This window comes from Tupaia chinensis, unplaced genomic scaffold, assembly GCF_000334495.1.
Source record: "Tupaia chinensis unplaced genomic scaffold, TupChi_1.0 Scaffold000161_1, whole genome shotgun sequence".
Lineage (NCBI taxonomy): Eukaryota > Metazoa > Chordata > Mammalia > Scandentia > Tupaiidae > Tupaia > Tupaia belangeri.
This window is the reverse complement of record NW_006159632.1, coordinates 4,326,839-4,343,974: the sequence shown is the minus strand read 5'-3', so window position 1 is coordinate 4,343,974 and position 17,136 is coordinate 4,326,839. Positions and strand designations below refer to the sequence as shown.

General features: G+C 42.0%; 2 protein-coding genes across 5 annotated transcripts in view; both read left to right on the top strand.

Annotated features, from left to right (window-relative positions):
• The window catches only part of TSNAX (translin associated factor X), a 33,724-nt gene extending 22,132 nt beyond the window's left edge, over positions 1-11,592 (top strand). The window contains exons 6-7 of the mRNA XM_006145974.3: positions 5,089-5,216; positions 10,773-11,592. Coding sequence (XP_006146036.1) covers positions 5,089-5,216; positions 10,773-11,150 — 506 coding nt within the window. The 3' untranslated portion in view covers positions 11,151-11,592. The remainder of the gene's footprint in view (positions 1-5,088; positions 5,217-10,772) is intronic.
• Positions 5,094-17,136, top strand: part of DISC1 (DISC1 scaffold protein) — a 311,563-nt gene continuing 299,520 nt past the window's right edge. For all 4 annotated transcript variants that reach the window (XM_027770847.1, XM_027770846.1, XM_027770849.1 and 1 more), the window contains exon 1: positions 5,094-5,216. The gene's annotated coding sequence lies outside the window, so the exon portion shown is untranslated. The remainder of the gene's footprint in view (positions 5,217-17,136) is intronic.

Genomic DNA, 17,136 nt, shown 5'->3' with positions numbered 1-17,136 from the left:
CCAAAGCGAAGGCAGAAGGAGAAGGCATTGTTTGATGGAATATGGCAGCATGTTGAAAGTTTTCACCTCAGGGATTATTCACTGAAAATAGCGGATGTCCTTTTCATTAAGTGAAACATAATGTGTTTTTAAACATCCTTTTACCCACATGTGACCAAAAAATGTTTTCTGTGTCTTGGGCCAGAGGTCCTTGAACTTTCTGTGCTATATAGCATGAGCCCTAAATTCTGTGGGGCAGAACGACCACCTCAGCTCTAAAGTCCCCTTGACCAAACATCCCCAGGACAGCTTACATGATGGCTCCGGAGGTACTTGGAAGTATAGTGCCTGGCAGTCACCCGCTGTTAATGCATAGTGATGTCACAGAGAAGCTTTGAGGGCTCTTGTTCTGTATTCTGTTTTCCCTATTGAAAGAAAAGACAACCAGGGCTCCAGCCATGGTGGCACAAGTGGAAAGATGCCATCGGAAGTGGCTGAGCCTGCATGCCAGCTCGGTTTGCTTCCTGGCCCACCCTAAAGCAGGCTGGTGTGGTGGTATGCCCCTGCATTCCTAGCCAACCGGGAGACTGGGATAGGAGGAGCACACTGTGGGGAGACCTTGCCAGAAGTATCTTACCAGTCTCCCTCCCTCTGACTCCCTCATCCCTATCTGAAGGAAAAAATCTAGCCCTCTTAATTCTGAACCATATCAGCTTGAACCTAGATCTTGTAAGATATTTTTATTTATATATATATATTTTTTTTTTGAGAGGTTTTTGCTATAGGGAGTGTGCGCTCGCCAGACAGACAGAGACATAGAGACAGAAAGCGAGAAATCACTCCCCAGGGGGGATGGCCATGCCGCAATCCCTTCTCCATTCTCCTCTCGGGATCTTGGGCACACACGCACACGCGCCCAGCGTGAGTTTTAAGCCACCGGGTCCAAGACTCGAACCGTGGTTGACTATGTGGGAGTCCAGCGACATAGCCATTACGCTAACTGCTGGTCCCCTATTTTTTAATTTATATTTTTAAGTTTCTTTACTTTTTTCTTCCTTTAAAAGTTTTTGCTTTATATAAGGCACGTGTGTTCACCAGAGAACTAGGAGGAGAGAGAGAAAATGAGAAATCACCCCTCTAGGGAAGATGGCCATGCCAGGCTCTCTTCCGTTCTCTTGGAATTTTGGGCATGCACACTAATGTTCCCAGTTTTTTTCAAGCCACCAGGTTAGGGGCTTGAATCATGGAGTTGGCCAGATGGGATCCAGCTGCCTTAATCACCATGCCACTTGCTGGCCCAAGAATATTTCTTTCTTTTGTGTGTGTGTGTGTGTGCGTGTGTGCGTGTGTGTGTTTAGGTTTTTGCCATAGGGCATGTATACTTGCTGGAGAGAGACAGTGAGAGGGAATGTGAACAGTCATTCCCCGGGGGGGGATGCATTCCCTTCTCCACTCTCCTCCTGGGGCACGCTCACACACTGAAGTGAATTTTACCCCTCCAGTTCTGGGACTTGAACTGTAGTCGGCCTTGTGGGAGTCCAGCACTTTAACCACCATACTACCTGCTGTCCCCAGAATATTTCTTAATGGACTAAAATGCAAAGTACTGTAAGTTATGCACAGCCAGGTCTGACTACTTGAAAATACCATATTTTAAACTATTTTCATTAAGGGCTCTCACAGCTTCATGAAACAAGTGAGAATGAACAGGGAGAGGCTATTAGAAGCAGCTTACTAAACAGTCGGGTCTCATATATGAGGTGCTATCTGGAATTGGGCTTCTCCCCACCAACTGTGACTCCAAAGTTAGTATCTTATCTCATAAATATTTCATCTCTCTCTGTCTCAGTGGCTGGGAGGGACCTGAGTGTGTGTCAGTCTGGGCGGTGAGCACTTGGTCGAGGATGTGTGGTGGGACACCCAGCACGCTGGAGGGAGAAGCCATGCTCAGCTTCCTGCTGGGATTGGATCTTGATCCTGAGCCCGTTACAGTGACTGGCCTCAAAAAGTAGAGTACCTTCTCTAGGTAGTGATGGTGGAAGAGAAAGAATCCCAATTATTTATTTTGCTTTCGTATTGTATTCACATTCTATACAGGAAACAAACTACATAGTAATTTGAACAGGGAAAGTTTATATGAAGAAGTACTAACTATGTGGACACTACAGTCTAAGGAGAAGCCTAAAGAAAACAGTAATATTAGATAGAAGGGGTGGCTGTTAGCCCTAGGGCTGAGGCCGAGCACCCAGGGGTGGGACGGGTTGGGGAGAACCCACTCCCCCCACCCCTCCCTCCCCACATACACAGGATGAGATCTAGATCTCCCCAGAGAGGTTCCAGCGTGGCCCGTTGGATGGCAGAGCTGGCCACTGAGGTGTGGTGGTGTGTTGGCGGGGCTCTGGGCAGCTGTCCACAGGGAGGCGCTCTGCGATGGGGCTCCCTGCCACGGACACAGCTCACGGGGAAGCTGCCTTCTGGAGTACAAAGGGAGCTGCCCCTCAGAAAATGCCACGTGCTGCTGCCTCTCAAGCTGCTGGCTGCCAAGGGGGGTGCTCCAGAGTCCGGAAGAGAGCTCTTTCCTCGTGCCTGCCCTGGAGCGCCTGGAGCCCTCCATCAGCCAAGCTTAGTGTCTTGCTAGCTGGCAGAGGGGGCAGTGTCTGAAGAGTCTTCCCCCATTGCCCAAGATAATGGAACTGAGGTGATAAATGACAGTGACACACCTATTATTGGTCTAAGTGTTTTCTACTTCCTCCTGTAATGATTGTAATGATGGCTTTCCTTGTAAATAAATATTCACGTGTATTTTGCTGTTCAGCTCATTCATAAGAAGCTTGCCCTGCTAAAGCACATTCAGAGATATGATCATCAGTCCTTCAGTTTTGCTGTTTGCTTCTGTATGCATGAAGTAGCTCTGGAAGACCATGAGACTTGGATTTTCTTTAGGGAAGGCACTGGGAGAACATCTATTCATATCACTGAAAATTCACAAAAAATATTTTTTGTTCATATGAATGCTGTACGTGTTAAACTCAGCTTTGTTCATGTTTAATTTCTCAGCGTGTATGGTTTATTTTTAAAAATTGTCCTTTTTTGGGACCAGCAGTTAGCGTAATAGCTATGTTGCTGGACTCCCATGTAGTCGGCCGCGGTTCGAGTCCCGGACCCGATGGCTTAAAACTCATGCTGGACGCGTGCGCGATTGTGATGTGACCATCCCCCCTGGGGGGTGATTTCTTGCTTTCTGTCTCTCTGGCTCTCTGGCGAGCACATGTGCCCAATAGCAAAAACCTCTCTTAAAAAAAACAATTATCCTTTTCTAACAATTACCTTCTGTCTACCAAAGGCACTGATTTTCTGACCTATATTTTGACAGTTTGCAGTTCAAAGTGAATCAGGATATTTTCATTTAATTGTACTTCCTTTAACACTGTCAAAACTTGGTTATCCATTTCCTTTGTCTTTTTGACCCTTGCATGGCATTTGATGTGACAGTGACCACAGTTGTCAGCTTCTCCAGCACTGTCCTGCCAAACTGGGTTACAGTGCCGGGCATTAGGAGATTGTGGGAGTAGCAGGACTGTCATAAAGAATGCTAAAGACGAAGCTCAAATACTGCAGATCCCAAGTTTTAGGGTTCTAAATCAGAATGTTTTAATTCTCTTGCTGTTTTTATAATGAAGCCTTTAAAACAGACCTAAGTTCTTAACAATGATGATGGTTATTTTAAGAAATACTTCCCTGTATCTACTTGTAGATAAAGGCAGAATAAAATAATACTGAAAAGTGTGGCTATACATTTAGTTGTCTTAAAATACTCGAAAACTATTTATAGCACGCTGCTCAAGGCTGAGCGCATCGCACTGCCACATGGCCAGCCGCTACCGCCGCGGCACGCCCCGGACCTTCCCCCAGCAGAGGTCCCAAAGTGAAAAGCAGACCTCTTTGGAAGTAAGGAGGGAAATGCATTTACAAGACACCACCAGATTCTGTCCAAAGGAAGAAAGAGAAAGTGAACAAACATCTTTCAGCAGCCAAAATCCCAAGCAAGACCGGAAAGGGGGCTTCTGCAGCTCTTTAAGAAGTCCAGTGGGTCAGAGTACAGGGAAAAACTAACGAGAGTCCCTTAGTGGGTCCTTCACCCACAAATCGAGAGTTCTTCAGAAACCGACTTGCTCTTGCAAATGACCTTGACCAAGGAACAGCCGTGTAAAACAAACTTAGAGTTGTATTGTCGAGTGGGAAGATGAGAGTAAAAAGCTTGTAAATACCTGTTTTGGAATATGTGTGTGTGTATGTGTATATACATATATACACATACACACATGCACATGTACATACACAAACTCACATGCACACACACACATTTATGCACACACATGTGTACACATGTGCACATACACCCTTGTGTACACATGCATACACATACACACGTGCATATACACACATGGACACATATACACACATACACACTCGTAAGTATACAAATGCATACATAGGAAACTAAGTCAACACACGAGACATTGAAGAGATGAAAGTGAGTCTATGTTTAAGACCTTGCTATATTTGAACCTCAACACTTGGAACAAGGGAAATGAAGACTTTCTACATCATTACAGAAAAGCACTATACACTTGAAGGAAAACAAACGTTTGTAAGAACAACAAAAAACTGTTTATAGTATATTTTGATATTTGCCAGAATTTACTTTTAATTCAGTGTGAGTATTTTAGAATTTATATCTGGTAAAAAAATGTATTGCTTAGCTTTTTCCCCTACTACTAAAGCAGAAGGATATTGATTACCTTCTTAAATTTTTTTCCCCCAAATCTTTGACATTTCTCTGTAGGAAAATGTAGATTTTAAGGCTAATGACTCATGAAGTAGAAAGTAGGACGTGAGTGGATGTGTGTCCAGGCTGTCACAGAAATGTTTTTCAGGCTCAGCATGGGCCCCTGTTCCCAGGTAGTTCTCAGGCTGAGTGTCGAGTGCCGACATTACAGTGGTGTACGCTGCTCAGGGGTTGAGTCAGGCGGAGGTCACTTCATGTGTTTTACTGTGACGTTCTTACTTAATGTGTGTTCTTAGTAATTTTCTTTGCTGGTGTTTCAGGACTACAGGAATATGTGGAGGCTGTCTCTTTTCAACATTTCATCAAAACACGATCGTTAATCAGTATGGATGAAATTAATAAACAGTTGATATTTACAACAGAAGACAATGGGAAAGAAAACAAGACTGTGAGTATCTAAAATTATAGTTCACATTTGTTACCTAATTTATATAACAGTGTAATGATTGTAGGAAATTTATTGGCTTGTAACGATAACAAGATTGAAGATGAGAAATGTTCTTTTTTTTTGTTGGAGAGATTTTCACTGTAGGGCGCGTGCGCTCGCCAGACAGACAGAGAGAGACATAGAGACAGAAAGTGAGAAATCACCCCCCAGGGGGGATGGTCACGCCGCAATCCCTTCTCCTCCATTCTCCTCTCGGGATCTTGGGCACGCACGCACACGCGCCCGGCGTGAGTTTTAAGCCACCGGGTCCGGGACACGAACCGCGGTCGACTACATGGGAGTCCAGCGACATAGCCATTACGCTAACTGCTGGTTCCCGAGAAATGTTCTTTTTAAAATATGGTTTCATAGATTCTCAACTAGGGAAGAGTCTATTTTAAGTGGATAGAAAAAGAACAACTGTAGGTATACTAGGGAAAGTAGTACTCTTCACCTAAAGCAGTACTAAGAAGTTACTCTAAGACTCCTTTAGATTTTACCATGTACTTTTTATAAGCATCATCTCATTTCATTCTTTTATTAACTTTATAAGACTGATCATACCCTTTTTTTTAAAAAAAGAATTATTTTATTTAACTGTATTTATTTATTTATTTACTTATTTTTTAATTTGACCAGAGGTGGGCTGGGAGGAGAGAGAGAAAGAAAGAGAAAGCAAGCCACTAGATCCGGGACTCGAACTGTGGTTGGCCATGTGGGAGTCCAGCACCTTTAACCACCATACCACCTGCTGGCCTGGGTCATCCCTGTTTTACAGAAAAGGAAACAGGCTTTAGAAAATTTAAGTAATTTACCAAAAAGCCACCTATCTGGTAAGCGTGACAGAGCTAATATTTGGAACTGGGCATTTTTAATCTAGCCTGTGTCCTCATTCATTCTGTCAGTGCTTGCCTATTTATTTAAGAACTATTAAAAAAAAACATTCATTTACTTTAATTTGACCACACACACAGAGAGAGAGAGAGAGAGAGAGAGAGAGAGCGCAAGAAAGTGAGAAAGCAAGCCACCAAGTCTGGGACTCGAACTGTGGTTGGCCATGTGGGAGTGTCCAGTGCCTTCACCACGCCACCCACTAGTCCCAAGAATTATTTCTTTATTTATATTTCATTTTTAATTTTGACCAGAGAGGGACAGAAGAGAGAAAGTGCCAAAGCAAGCCACCAGCTCTGGGACTTGAATCCTGGTCAGCTCTGTAGGAGTCCAGCATCCTTAACCACCACGCCTCCTGCTGGCCCCACCAGTGCTTCTTAAAGTGTGCTGCAGGGATTCCTTGTATCAGATACCTACCTCAAAGGCTTGTTAGAGAATTTGACTTGGAGGTTTTTAATTAGGCAGTGGATAGCACTTTATGCCTAAGTGCTCAGTGTTAGTTGCTATGAAGTAATTGTATATAAATAATACCGTTAACCACTCAACTCCTAATGCCTATATCTGAAATTATGTAGTCCTTCTGAATTAAGAAAAGAGAAACTTAGGTAGTTTGACTTTTAAACAAATACTATTTTTTCCTTCTGGATTTTGGGATATAATATTTATGCAGCAAGATAGATTATTTTGAATCTTTGCCTTCTGAGATACTAGTGTACTTAAAAATAAAATTAAATGCCTTCCCCCCCCTTTGCTTTTTCTCATTTTATTTCTCTTTTTTTTTTTTTAAATTATTTTTGAAAACACCACTCCGAAATGCAGACTAGGTTGGCAGGAGTTGGAAGAAGCTGTAGAAATACTGTTTATTTTCTTGAAAATCGACTAAAAGGTTAATATTACAAAATGAGACTAATTTGTAACATGACAAATATAACTTTAATGAAGCTATATATTTTCTCAACTTTTAAAATTATGTGAAGTTTACAAAGGAGGAAATACATTTGGAGAAGTAAAATTCTTTCAGATTTTTGATTCATCTAGTAAAGCTTGAACTCTACACAGAAGTAAGATTTCACTCTGTTGCTTTCCTTTTTTTTTTTTTTTTTTTTTTAATTGCCAGAGAGAGTACCCTTGCCAGAGAGAGAGCTGGGGAAGAAAGCACCCCCAATAGGGTGTGGTCGTGCTCTAGTCCCTTCTCCTTCGTTTCTCCATCCTGTCAAGATTTTGGGCATGCTTCTGCTGTATTTTTCAAGCCACGGGACTGGGTTTTCAGTCCTGTGACCAGCCATGTGGGATCTGGCTCCTTTAGCCACTAGGTTACAGGGCCAACCTTGACCCTACATCGTTCATAACATTTAGGAATGTTACCATACTTTCCTTTTAAGTTTTCTCTGTGTCAAAATGAAAATATCAAAGAAAAGGCCAAAAAGAAAAAAACAGTAAATGCACTGTTTTCAAGTCTTAGGTACTCAGTTGTTATAAGATTGTCGTGCTGTAGTGTGTGCTTTTAGAATGATTAAGACTATGTTCATAAATAATTTCTTTTTAGTACCAAAGATTTTTGGTGCTTAAAATTCTTAGAATTAAAAAGGGAAAGTTATTTTCCTTTGAATTGCCTTTTGAGAATGTTGTGAAAGCTATAAATTTTACTTAAAAAAACCTTTTCATTATGAAAAACTTCAAATATAAGAGTGAAGGAACTGGAAATAGAGCAAACACCCACATCCCACTGCCTCAGTTCACTAATTGTGAGCTTCGGTAATACTTTGTCTACTTTTTTTTTTTTTTTTTTAGCTAAAAAATTTATGGTAAATTAGAGATGTCATGATGTTTCTTTCCTGAATAATTTACCATCCTGGGGCCAGCAGATGGTGTAATGGTTACGTTGCTGGACTCCCACTGCAGTTTCAGTCTTCGACCTGGCAGCTTAAAATTCACATGGGGCATGTATGCATGTGTACCCGAGATCCCAAGAGAGGAATGGAGGAGAAGGGATTGGGGCATGGCCACCCCCTTGAGGGAGTGATTTCTCACTTTTCTGTTTCTGTTTTTCTTCGTATTTGCTCTATAGCAAAAATCTCTACATGCACACACACACACACACACACACACACACAATAATAACTCATCATCTATCCTAAAAATTGCATTTTCTGCAATTTTCTTTGTCCTGGTGGGCGTTCATTACTGGAAGTTTGTTAATGTCTAACATCCTTCTTTTTCCAAGTCACCCTCTTGATCGTCATGGAGTGCTTTCTGTCTAATGGTAGAAACATGAACATTTTCTGAAGCAAGGGTATTATTTATAAATGGCTTATGAAACACACTCCCTATGCCCAAACACAGTGGACCCTTTCTAAAAAAGGTCCAAGGTCCCTAAAAGTTGGTAGAACCAAAACATAGCAGGTACTTAATAGAGCCCTTGGAAAAGTCATGGTGCTTTTTTGTATTAAAAACAGAAAAAAATATGTCCTGACTTTTCCAATGACTCAATAGTTTAAAAGGTTGGAAAGCAGGCTTTGAGTAGTCATCGGTTCTGCCACTAACTAGTTGTGTTGCCTGGCTAGGTCTCGGACCTGGCGTTGTGCGCTCTGTGATGGGGGTGTTGGACCAGGTGGTCTCTGAAGAGTCCGGGTCATGTTGGGCGGTGTGAGTTAGATGCACAGCATCCGGGTGATCTTTGCGAAACTCAAACCAGATTCTGCTTTTTCCTTGCTTAATTTTAGAGACTCCATTACCTATAAGTAAAGTTCACGTTTCTTTATGCGACATTTTCCTGGTCATCCTGTCGCATACCTTACTTTAACCTCTACTCCAGTGTCCCCTAGTTCCTCCCGTGTAGGACATAGTGCCCCCCTGCACACCTTCACCATTCCCATGCTAGAATGGCCTCTGATGTGGTTGCAGCTCCACTCAGCTGAGTGCCATAGTCTTGTAATTGCAATTTAGGGCATTACCTTTACAGAAAGAACCAGCAGAGAGAAATTGATGTGGAGATTGACATGAAGGTGGTAATGATGATAGTATTTCATTTGTGTTGGACATTACACCAAGAACTTAGTAAATGCTATCTCATTTAATCCTAAACCTCTGAGGTAGGTACTGTTATCCCATTTTGCAGATGAGGAAACTGAGGTTTAGAGAGATGAAATAACTTGCCCAGGGGCATACACCTTATGAAGCAAGGTCCTGGAAGAGGTGGGAGGAGATGGGTCAAGGTCATTTGGAAGAGTTAACCTCAAACAAGAGGAGGGACACCTCATCATCTGAGACTGAAGGATAGAAGGTAAAGATGGGTGTGGATGTAAATAAGTTTCTTTTCTCTTTCTTTGGTAGGGGTAAAAGTAATCGAGACATTGTGCTAGGTGATCTGAGAAACCACCGGATCAATTAAATTAGGTGAATCAGTTAAATTTGTCTGCTGGAAGTGAAGCATTTTGGGATTTAGTAGGAGATTGAGGAGAGTGGTTAAGGTTTGCTGGAATAGTGTTTGAAGAGGCTAGAGTTAGTTAGAACCATCGAAGAATATATAACAGGATTGGTGAGTAATTTGCAGTGGCACAAACTATGTAGGGTGATTACTATGTTTCTACTCAGTGGCACTCAGCTACCTGGGCACCACTAAAGGACTAATAAATTGCTTTTAGTATTGATCCCAGATTGTGTTTGTGAGGCAGGTGCAGTAGAAAACTTAGAAGTCTGAGGGAGTTGAGGAGGTAGTCAGAGAGTAATAAAATATGCTCAGCAGTTCTGGGTAAGAGAGGAAGAGAGGCCAACTAAGTGACTTAGAGCATGACTGCATCTCACGCTCGGAGAGCTATTTTGATTTATCATTTAAATAAATGATTTTCATACTACAAAGGCATTAGGCCTTGTTTCAGAATGTTATTGTCTTGTCAAGGGAAGTTAGAAATACAGGTTGAGTCTCCCTTATCTGAAATGCTTGAGACCAGAAGTATTTTGGATTTCTTTGGATTTTGAAATATTTACATATACATAATGTGTTATTTTGGGGTGAGACCCAAGGCTAGATACACAGTTCATTTGTGTTCCACATACACTTTGTAATATATATTTCACCTAAAGGTAAATTTATACAATATACTTAGTAATTTGGGGCATTGAACTATCAGAAAGCAAAGGTGTCATTTTCTGATCTATCCATATAGACAGGCTGTGGCTGTTTGGCATCACCCTACAAGGGAGCTTGAAGGGTCTTTTCTCCCTTGGGGACAAACTGTGTTGTCTGCCTACACTTGGACTGCAGCCCATCACAAGGGATTAGGTGTTGAGTATTCTGCTTGTGACCTCAGGTTGGTGCTCAAAAAATGTTGGATTTTGGAGCATTTTGGATTTTTGGATTAGGGAGCTCAATCTGTATGTAGTTGGATTTATAATGATAATAGTACTAGATTTCAATACCGTCTTGAAGTCATCTGGTCCAGCTCCCTGTGTAGGGTATTCTTGTAACAGCCCAAATAGTTATTGGGCCAAAGAGATGGTTTTACTTAGAGAACATTAGTATGACTGATCTATACTGGTTTTGTCTCTGTAATGAATGTGATACATGCCATATTCTTTCTCACAGTGTACTTTGTGTGTGTGTGTTTGTTTTTTGTTTTTTACCAGCCCTCCTCTGATGCACAAGATAAGCAGTGTGGTACTTGGAGACTGAAAATCACACCTGTTGATTACCTCCTGGGAGTGGCTGATTTAACTGGAGAATTGATGCGGATGTGTATTAACAGTGTGGGGAATGGGGACATTGATACCCCCTTTGAAGTGAGCCAGTTCCTACGTCAGGTTTATGACGGGTTTTCATTCATTGGCAACACTGGACCGTACGAGGTTTCTAAGAAGCTGTATACCTTGAAGCAAAGTCTGGCCAAAGTGGAGAATGCTTGTTATGCCTTGAAAGTCAGAGGCTCAGAAATTCCGAAACATATGCTGGCAGATGTCTTTTCAGCTAAAACAGAAATGATTGATCAAGAAGAGGGCATTTCTTAGAAATGCTCTACTCAGTTATTCTCTTGACACTCCTAAGAGACCAATTTATAAGACTGTTATTTGGTATTTCATTTAACTTCATTGTGGCTTTTAAATAGAAATGTTTTCAGGTGTATTTGTTTTAAATTGTATACAAGCTGTATATAAAAGTATCTAAATGAGTAATTTCTTATATCTTATTCATGAAAGTTTGCATAAGTGTGCAAGTGTTGGCATAGATGCCTATTTGAATTTTTGCTGGTTAACGTTTGTGTATCTTTGTAATGTGAACGTGCTTTTCTGCAGTCTGTTTTAATGTACTTTGTGTGAATTTGGAGTGGTCATTTTTTGTGGATGCCATTTATAATTTAAGTTGGTGGTTTTGTTATTTATAAAGATTTCTTAGTTAGACTTCTGGACTTGAGCTTCCTGTTTAAATTTTTCAATAATACTGTGCCAAGATTCCAAAATAGGCTCATTCCATGGAAAAAGAATGAAAAATTAATGTTATCAGTATGTTTTAATTTAGGTACAAGTTTATGAGGTATTATAGTGGAAGTTCAAATTCTGTTCTGGCTAAATTTAGGCCATTTTGAATTTTTATGAAACAGCCTTCCAGAAAATTAGTAGATACTCAGATGTTAGTTTCTCCATTTATTTTTTATTCTTTATTACAGGTCTGGTAGGAAATTAGAGCTAACATTGTAGTATTTTCACGGTAAAGTTGAGTTGAATTATATACTTGTACATACAATTGAAAAGCTTTTTAGTAGTGATTAGTTAGCTTTTTTTGGTCATTGTTAGGCATGTGTGGAGGCTATCTTACAGCATCTCTTTAGGAATTACATTTACATAGTTATAAAGAAGTTTTGAAACACTAAGTTAATCTAAACCTTTGTAGTTGTCCCATGCTATTAATTGATAAATAAAACTTGCCAAAGAAAATCTCTTACATACAATTCAGCAATAAGACAATTGTCAACATAGTTGAGGATCTCAGTGGTAGTCTCCAGTGATATTTAGAATTGGGATTTGCCTACTGAAATCAGCTATAGATTATTGTTAAGTGAAACTGTCTCAAGCATGACACTGTCAGCTGACATTTCCAATTGTTTTTGTGAGTTTTGAGAATTTAGATCCTGGATATTATTTTTGGAAAGATTAGCTCTGTTTGTAAGGGCTGGTTCTTTGAAAATGTAATTTTCAAAAAAAAAAAAAAAAAAAGGAAGAAGAAAGAAATCACCTAAAGGAAAATAAAACATAGACATGCCTAATAAATTAGTTTTCTTTGTTTCTTTGGTAGCGGGTGGGTTATTGGTTTCCCTAGTCTAAAATATACTGTCAGCCCCAATAAATTGTTTTTCTTCTCCCACAAAACACTGCTTTCTACTAACTGGGATGGTTGTTTAAAAAAAATGTTACCAAAAACGTGGAGGAATTGGAACTTTCTTACGTTGCTAGCAAGAATGTATATTACAGCTGTGTGGGAAAAGTTTCAGAAATCCTCAATAAGTCAGAGCTTACCGCACATATTACCCATTAATTCCACGCTTTGGTGAATTGAATTATACGAGAATCGAAAGTAGGTCCTCACAAAACTGTGTACGTGAATGTTTGCAGCAGCATTGTAAGAGTTAAAAAGTAGATGGCACACCTGCAGAGCACAGTGATTAAGCACGGTGCATGGAAAGCCACGTTCCATGTGACTGGCCACAGTTTGAATCCCGGCCATTGCAAATTGGAAAGCATGCCAGACGTGTATGTGTGTGCCCCACATCCCAACAGGATGGAGAAATGGAAGCAAGGGGGTTGTGGTGGTTACAGGGGTGCACTCTCTCTCTCCTTGGTGAGCACATGCACCAACTGGCACTTATATACACACACAAAACAAAAGCAGTAAAAAAGTGGAAACAAACCAAATGTCCATTAAATGAAGATTGGGTAAATATGGTATACTCCTACAGTGGAAGATTATTGAACCACAAAAGAGAATGAAATAGAGCTCTTTGCTACATCATGGCCAATGTAGACAACATGCTACATGAAAGCAACTGGACACAGCTACGTATGTGATTCCGCACATGTGCAGTGTCCAGAATGCGGGGAGGAATGGATTGGGAAACACTGCCAACAAGTAGGGGGTTTATTGTGGGGTGATGGAAGGTTCTGGAATTAGGTAGTGGGACAGTTGCTCAGCCTTGGGAGTATACTGAAAACACTGAGTTGTCTGATTTAGAATGGCAATATTTATGTGATGTGTATATCAATTTTTAAATTTTTTAATAGGTCTTGGTTCTTTGTAATTTTACAAGGAATTATCTGGAACACGAGCACATGGGCATGCCCATTGTGCACAGGGAGGTTCCTGGATGTGAACCCAGGACCTTCCCAGATGGGTCCAGTTATGCTGGCAGTGTGCCAGCAATGGCCCTGCTTGGGCCCTTTCTATTGTTTCTTGGCAGTAAATTTTGATAAGTCTAATTTTCTCAGGATTAGTTTATTTTGTCTCAGTTTTCAGGTTTTTTTGGTCAAGTATTAATAGTATTCTTTTGTTATATTTATACCCTGTCTGTAGCCATAGTGTTAATTTCTGTCATCTTTGTACACAGTTTTTCAAGTCAGTTTTCTGAACTGTTTGTCCATTCTGTTAGTCTTCCCTAAGAACTGAGTTTGGCTTTGTTCTTGGTTTTCTAGTTCACTGAGTGGCATACTCTTAGCGCCTTTCTTCCACTTTTTTTGGGATTTGTTTTCTAATTTTTACATTTGTTTATTTTTTTACATTTTTTTAAATGAATTTTAGGCTTTTTCACTTAGTCTTGAACCTTGGTTTTCTATTTATTTGTTAAGAGGTTTTTATGTTAGGATGTGTGCTTGCCAGAGAGAGTCAATGAGAGGGAAAGCGAGAAATTGGATGGTTATCCTGCAGTCCCTTCTCTTCCATTCTCCTCCCTTGATCTTGGGCACATATACCTGGCATGAATTTCAGGCCACTGGGTCTGGGACTCAAACCACAGTTGGCCATGTGGGAGTCCAGTGACATAACCGCTACTGGCCCCTTGAACCTTGGTTTTATAATTAATATCAGTAAGTGTTTATAGAGTGCTTATGGGTAAGACAGTGTCCCAACTAGTTTACTTCCCCTATAGGGCATGTGTGCTAGCTAGAGAGAGGAAAGCATCCCCGCAGTGGGGTGTGTTCGGGCCACAGTCCTGTTCATTTCTCCTTCCCGTCAGGATTCTGACCACACACGCACATGCATTTAGTGTGTTGTGCAACCCACAAGGGCTGTGATTGGAATGGGGGTCCGCCTTATGGGATCTGTCTCAAGAACCACAGGGCTACATAGCCCATCCTAATCTTTCTTCTTCCTCTCTCCTCTTTTCCTTCTTCCCCTCCCGTACTTGGCCCAGAGGTCATAGAGAGTGGGAGAGGAGAAATCACCCTCAGGAGGGCATGGTCGAGTTTGGGGCATGCACACATGAGCACCCAGCATGGTTTTCAAGTCACCAGGGCTGGGGTTCAGACCACAGTTGTCCTTACGGCATCTGGCTTCCTTAACCACTAGGCTGCAGGACTGGCCTGTTCTTTCTTCATGGAGAGCAGTTGGTTTTCCAGAAGATCTTACAAGGTCCACGTCAGCTCCTCATCTGGAGTGGCTCATCAAACCACAGAGCGAGTCCTAGTTTCCATCAGGGTCAGTGAATTCCCAGGACCGCCGTTCAGCACACTCCTTTTGAAATTCTCTGGGTCTGCTGAGGGATTATGGCCCTTGCCAGTGTCCCTGGGTTCGTTATATGTAGAGCCACTCAGAAATCCAGAGTGCCTCACGGTCAACAACTTGTCTAGGTGGTAGGCGTTACATGTGGCACAAAAATTTGTGTGTGGCTTGTAAAGGTTTGGGGTGAGGTATGCATGTAGTTGCTCTGGAACGCGTCTTGGTACTTCCATGCATAGAGGGCAAGTGGATAGAGACCAGCAATATCACAGGCAGGTGGCATTGGCCTTCAGTAGTGAAGGTGGGGCCACCCAGGAGCTGAAAAGGAGCTCAGTAAACAGGTTTTGGCCATAGGCAATGGGATCATAAAGTGAGGGGAAGAAAATTGTAAATAGCAACTACCACCTCAGGAGTTAGAGAAATGAGGACTTTCGTAACAATATATATTTCCTCTTTTCTTTTAAAAATAATTATTTAAATTTTATTTGTTCTTAATTGCTTTTAAGTTCTGGTCAGAGAAAGAGAGGAAGGGAAAGTGAGAAAGCAAGCCACCAGGTCTGGGACTTGAACAGTGTTCGAGTATGTGGGAGTCCAGCGCCCTAACCACCACGCCACCCGCTAGCCTCTTTGCTTCGTAATACATACGTTCTACATTCACCGGTTGTGCCTTTCAGGGTGTGTTATTGGCTAACCTTTGAGTTTCATCTTCAAGCTGCAGGATGGCAAAGCCAAGCTGTGTCGCCCTGGCAGGGGGGTGAGCGTCGGAGGCGGAGACAGTGACGGAAGGCCATCATGCCCGTCACGTGAAGGGTAGCTGGTCGCAGCACAGTAGATGAAAGCACGTGGTTTGAAGTTTAAATGTAGTAGGGGGGTGTGAATGCCGGGTAACCGGAGGGGAGGAGTGCGCTGGGCAGCCTGCCAATCTTTTCTAGACTTGTCTGAACTCTGGTAGGAGCTGGAGGCCTGGAAATGTACTCCTCGTTTCTGGTGTTCAGTGTTTCTTTCATACTCCACTAATGAGAAGCACAAGAACTATTTGGAAGGCAAAAAAGACACGCACCATTATTGTTCCCGAAGCAGCAGAGGCAGGCGACCGGGCTCTCCAGGGTAGCATACGTGAGGTTTTGCAGGAGTGTCCACGTTCTGCTAGTCACCTGCTCAGCCCTGCAGGCAGCTGGGCTCATCAGCTGGGGGGGCTTCCTGTAATTCCTTCGACTTCTTGATTTCCTGCACTCACTGGCAGCTTTCCCTGCCCTTCCTTTCCTCCAGCCGTCCAGTGTTTTGGAAGCATCTGTGTTAAATGCTTTCCTGAGTATAATACCTCAAGTGCTTTCTGTTTTCCTGAGAAACCATAGAGTTTTCACATAGGAAATGCAGAGGTCTGTAAGCATAGAAAAGGATGGCCAGCCTCTGCCAATAGGAGAAATACAAATTAAGCTGTAAGTTACACTTTTCAGGCACCAAATAGGCAAAGGTGTGAAGTTCCCGAGCTCTGTTGGCCTGGGGGGAGTGGGCACTCCCACGCGCTGTGCAAAGTGGAGATCCATAGTGATTGATCGTGGCCATCCCTGTCAAGTGTATTCACACACCGGTGAACTTCAAAAAATGCTCATCCCAGCCCTGTTTGAGATACTGAAAGTTCACAGTGTAGGTGGCTTCCCTGCAGGGCGAGTGAAGTAAGTCGAACTGTAGTCTTGAGTTAAATGCTGAAACGCCATGAGAATGAGACGGTGCAACAGGGGAGAATCTAAATGTGTGTGCGCTACACTGTGTGGCAGTTGTTACTGAATAAGACTTTTTTTTTTTTTTTAAGAATTAATTAATTCTTGGGACCAGCAGATAGTGTAATGGCTTTGTTGCTGGACTCCCATGTAGTTGACTGTGGTTTGAGTCCTGGACCCGGTGGCTTAAATTCATACCAGGTGCGTGCATGTGCATGCCCAAGATCCTGAGAGGAAAATGGAGGAGAAGGGATTGTGGTGTGGCCAGCCCCCCAGGGGGTGTGATTTCTTGCTTTCTGTCTTTCTGTATCTCTGCATCATGGCAAGTGCATGTGCCCTATAGCAAACCTCTCAAAAATTTTTTTAAAAAGAATTAATTTTTAAAGAATTATTTCATTTTTATTTGTTGTCATTTTATTTATTTTTTTGAAGTTGACTAGAGAAAGACAGAGAAGGAAAGCAAGAAAGCAAGCTGCCAGGTCCGAGACTCCAACCATGGTCAGCCATGTGGAAGTCCAGCCACCTTAATCACCATACCACCTGCCAACCCCCTAAGTTATTTCTTTAATTT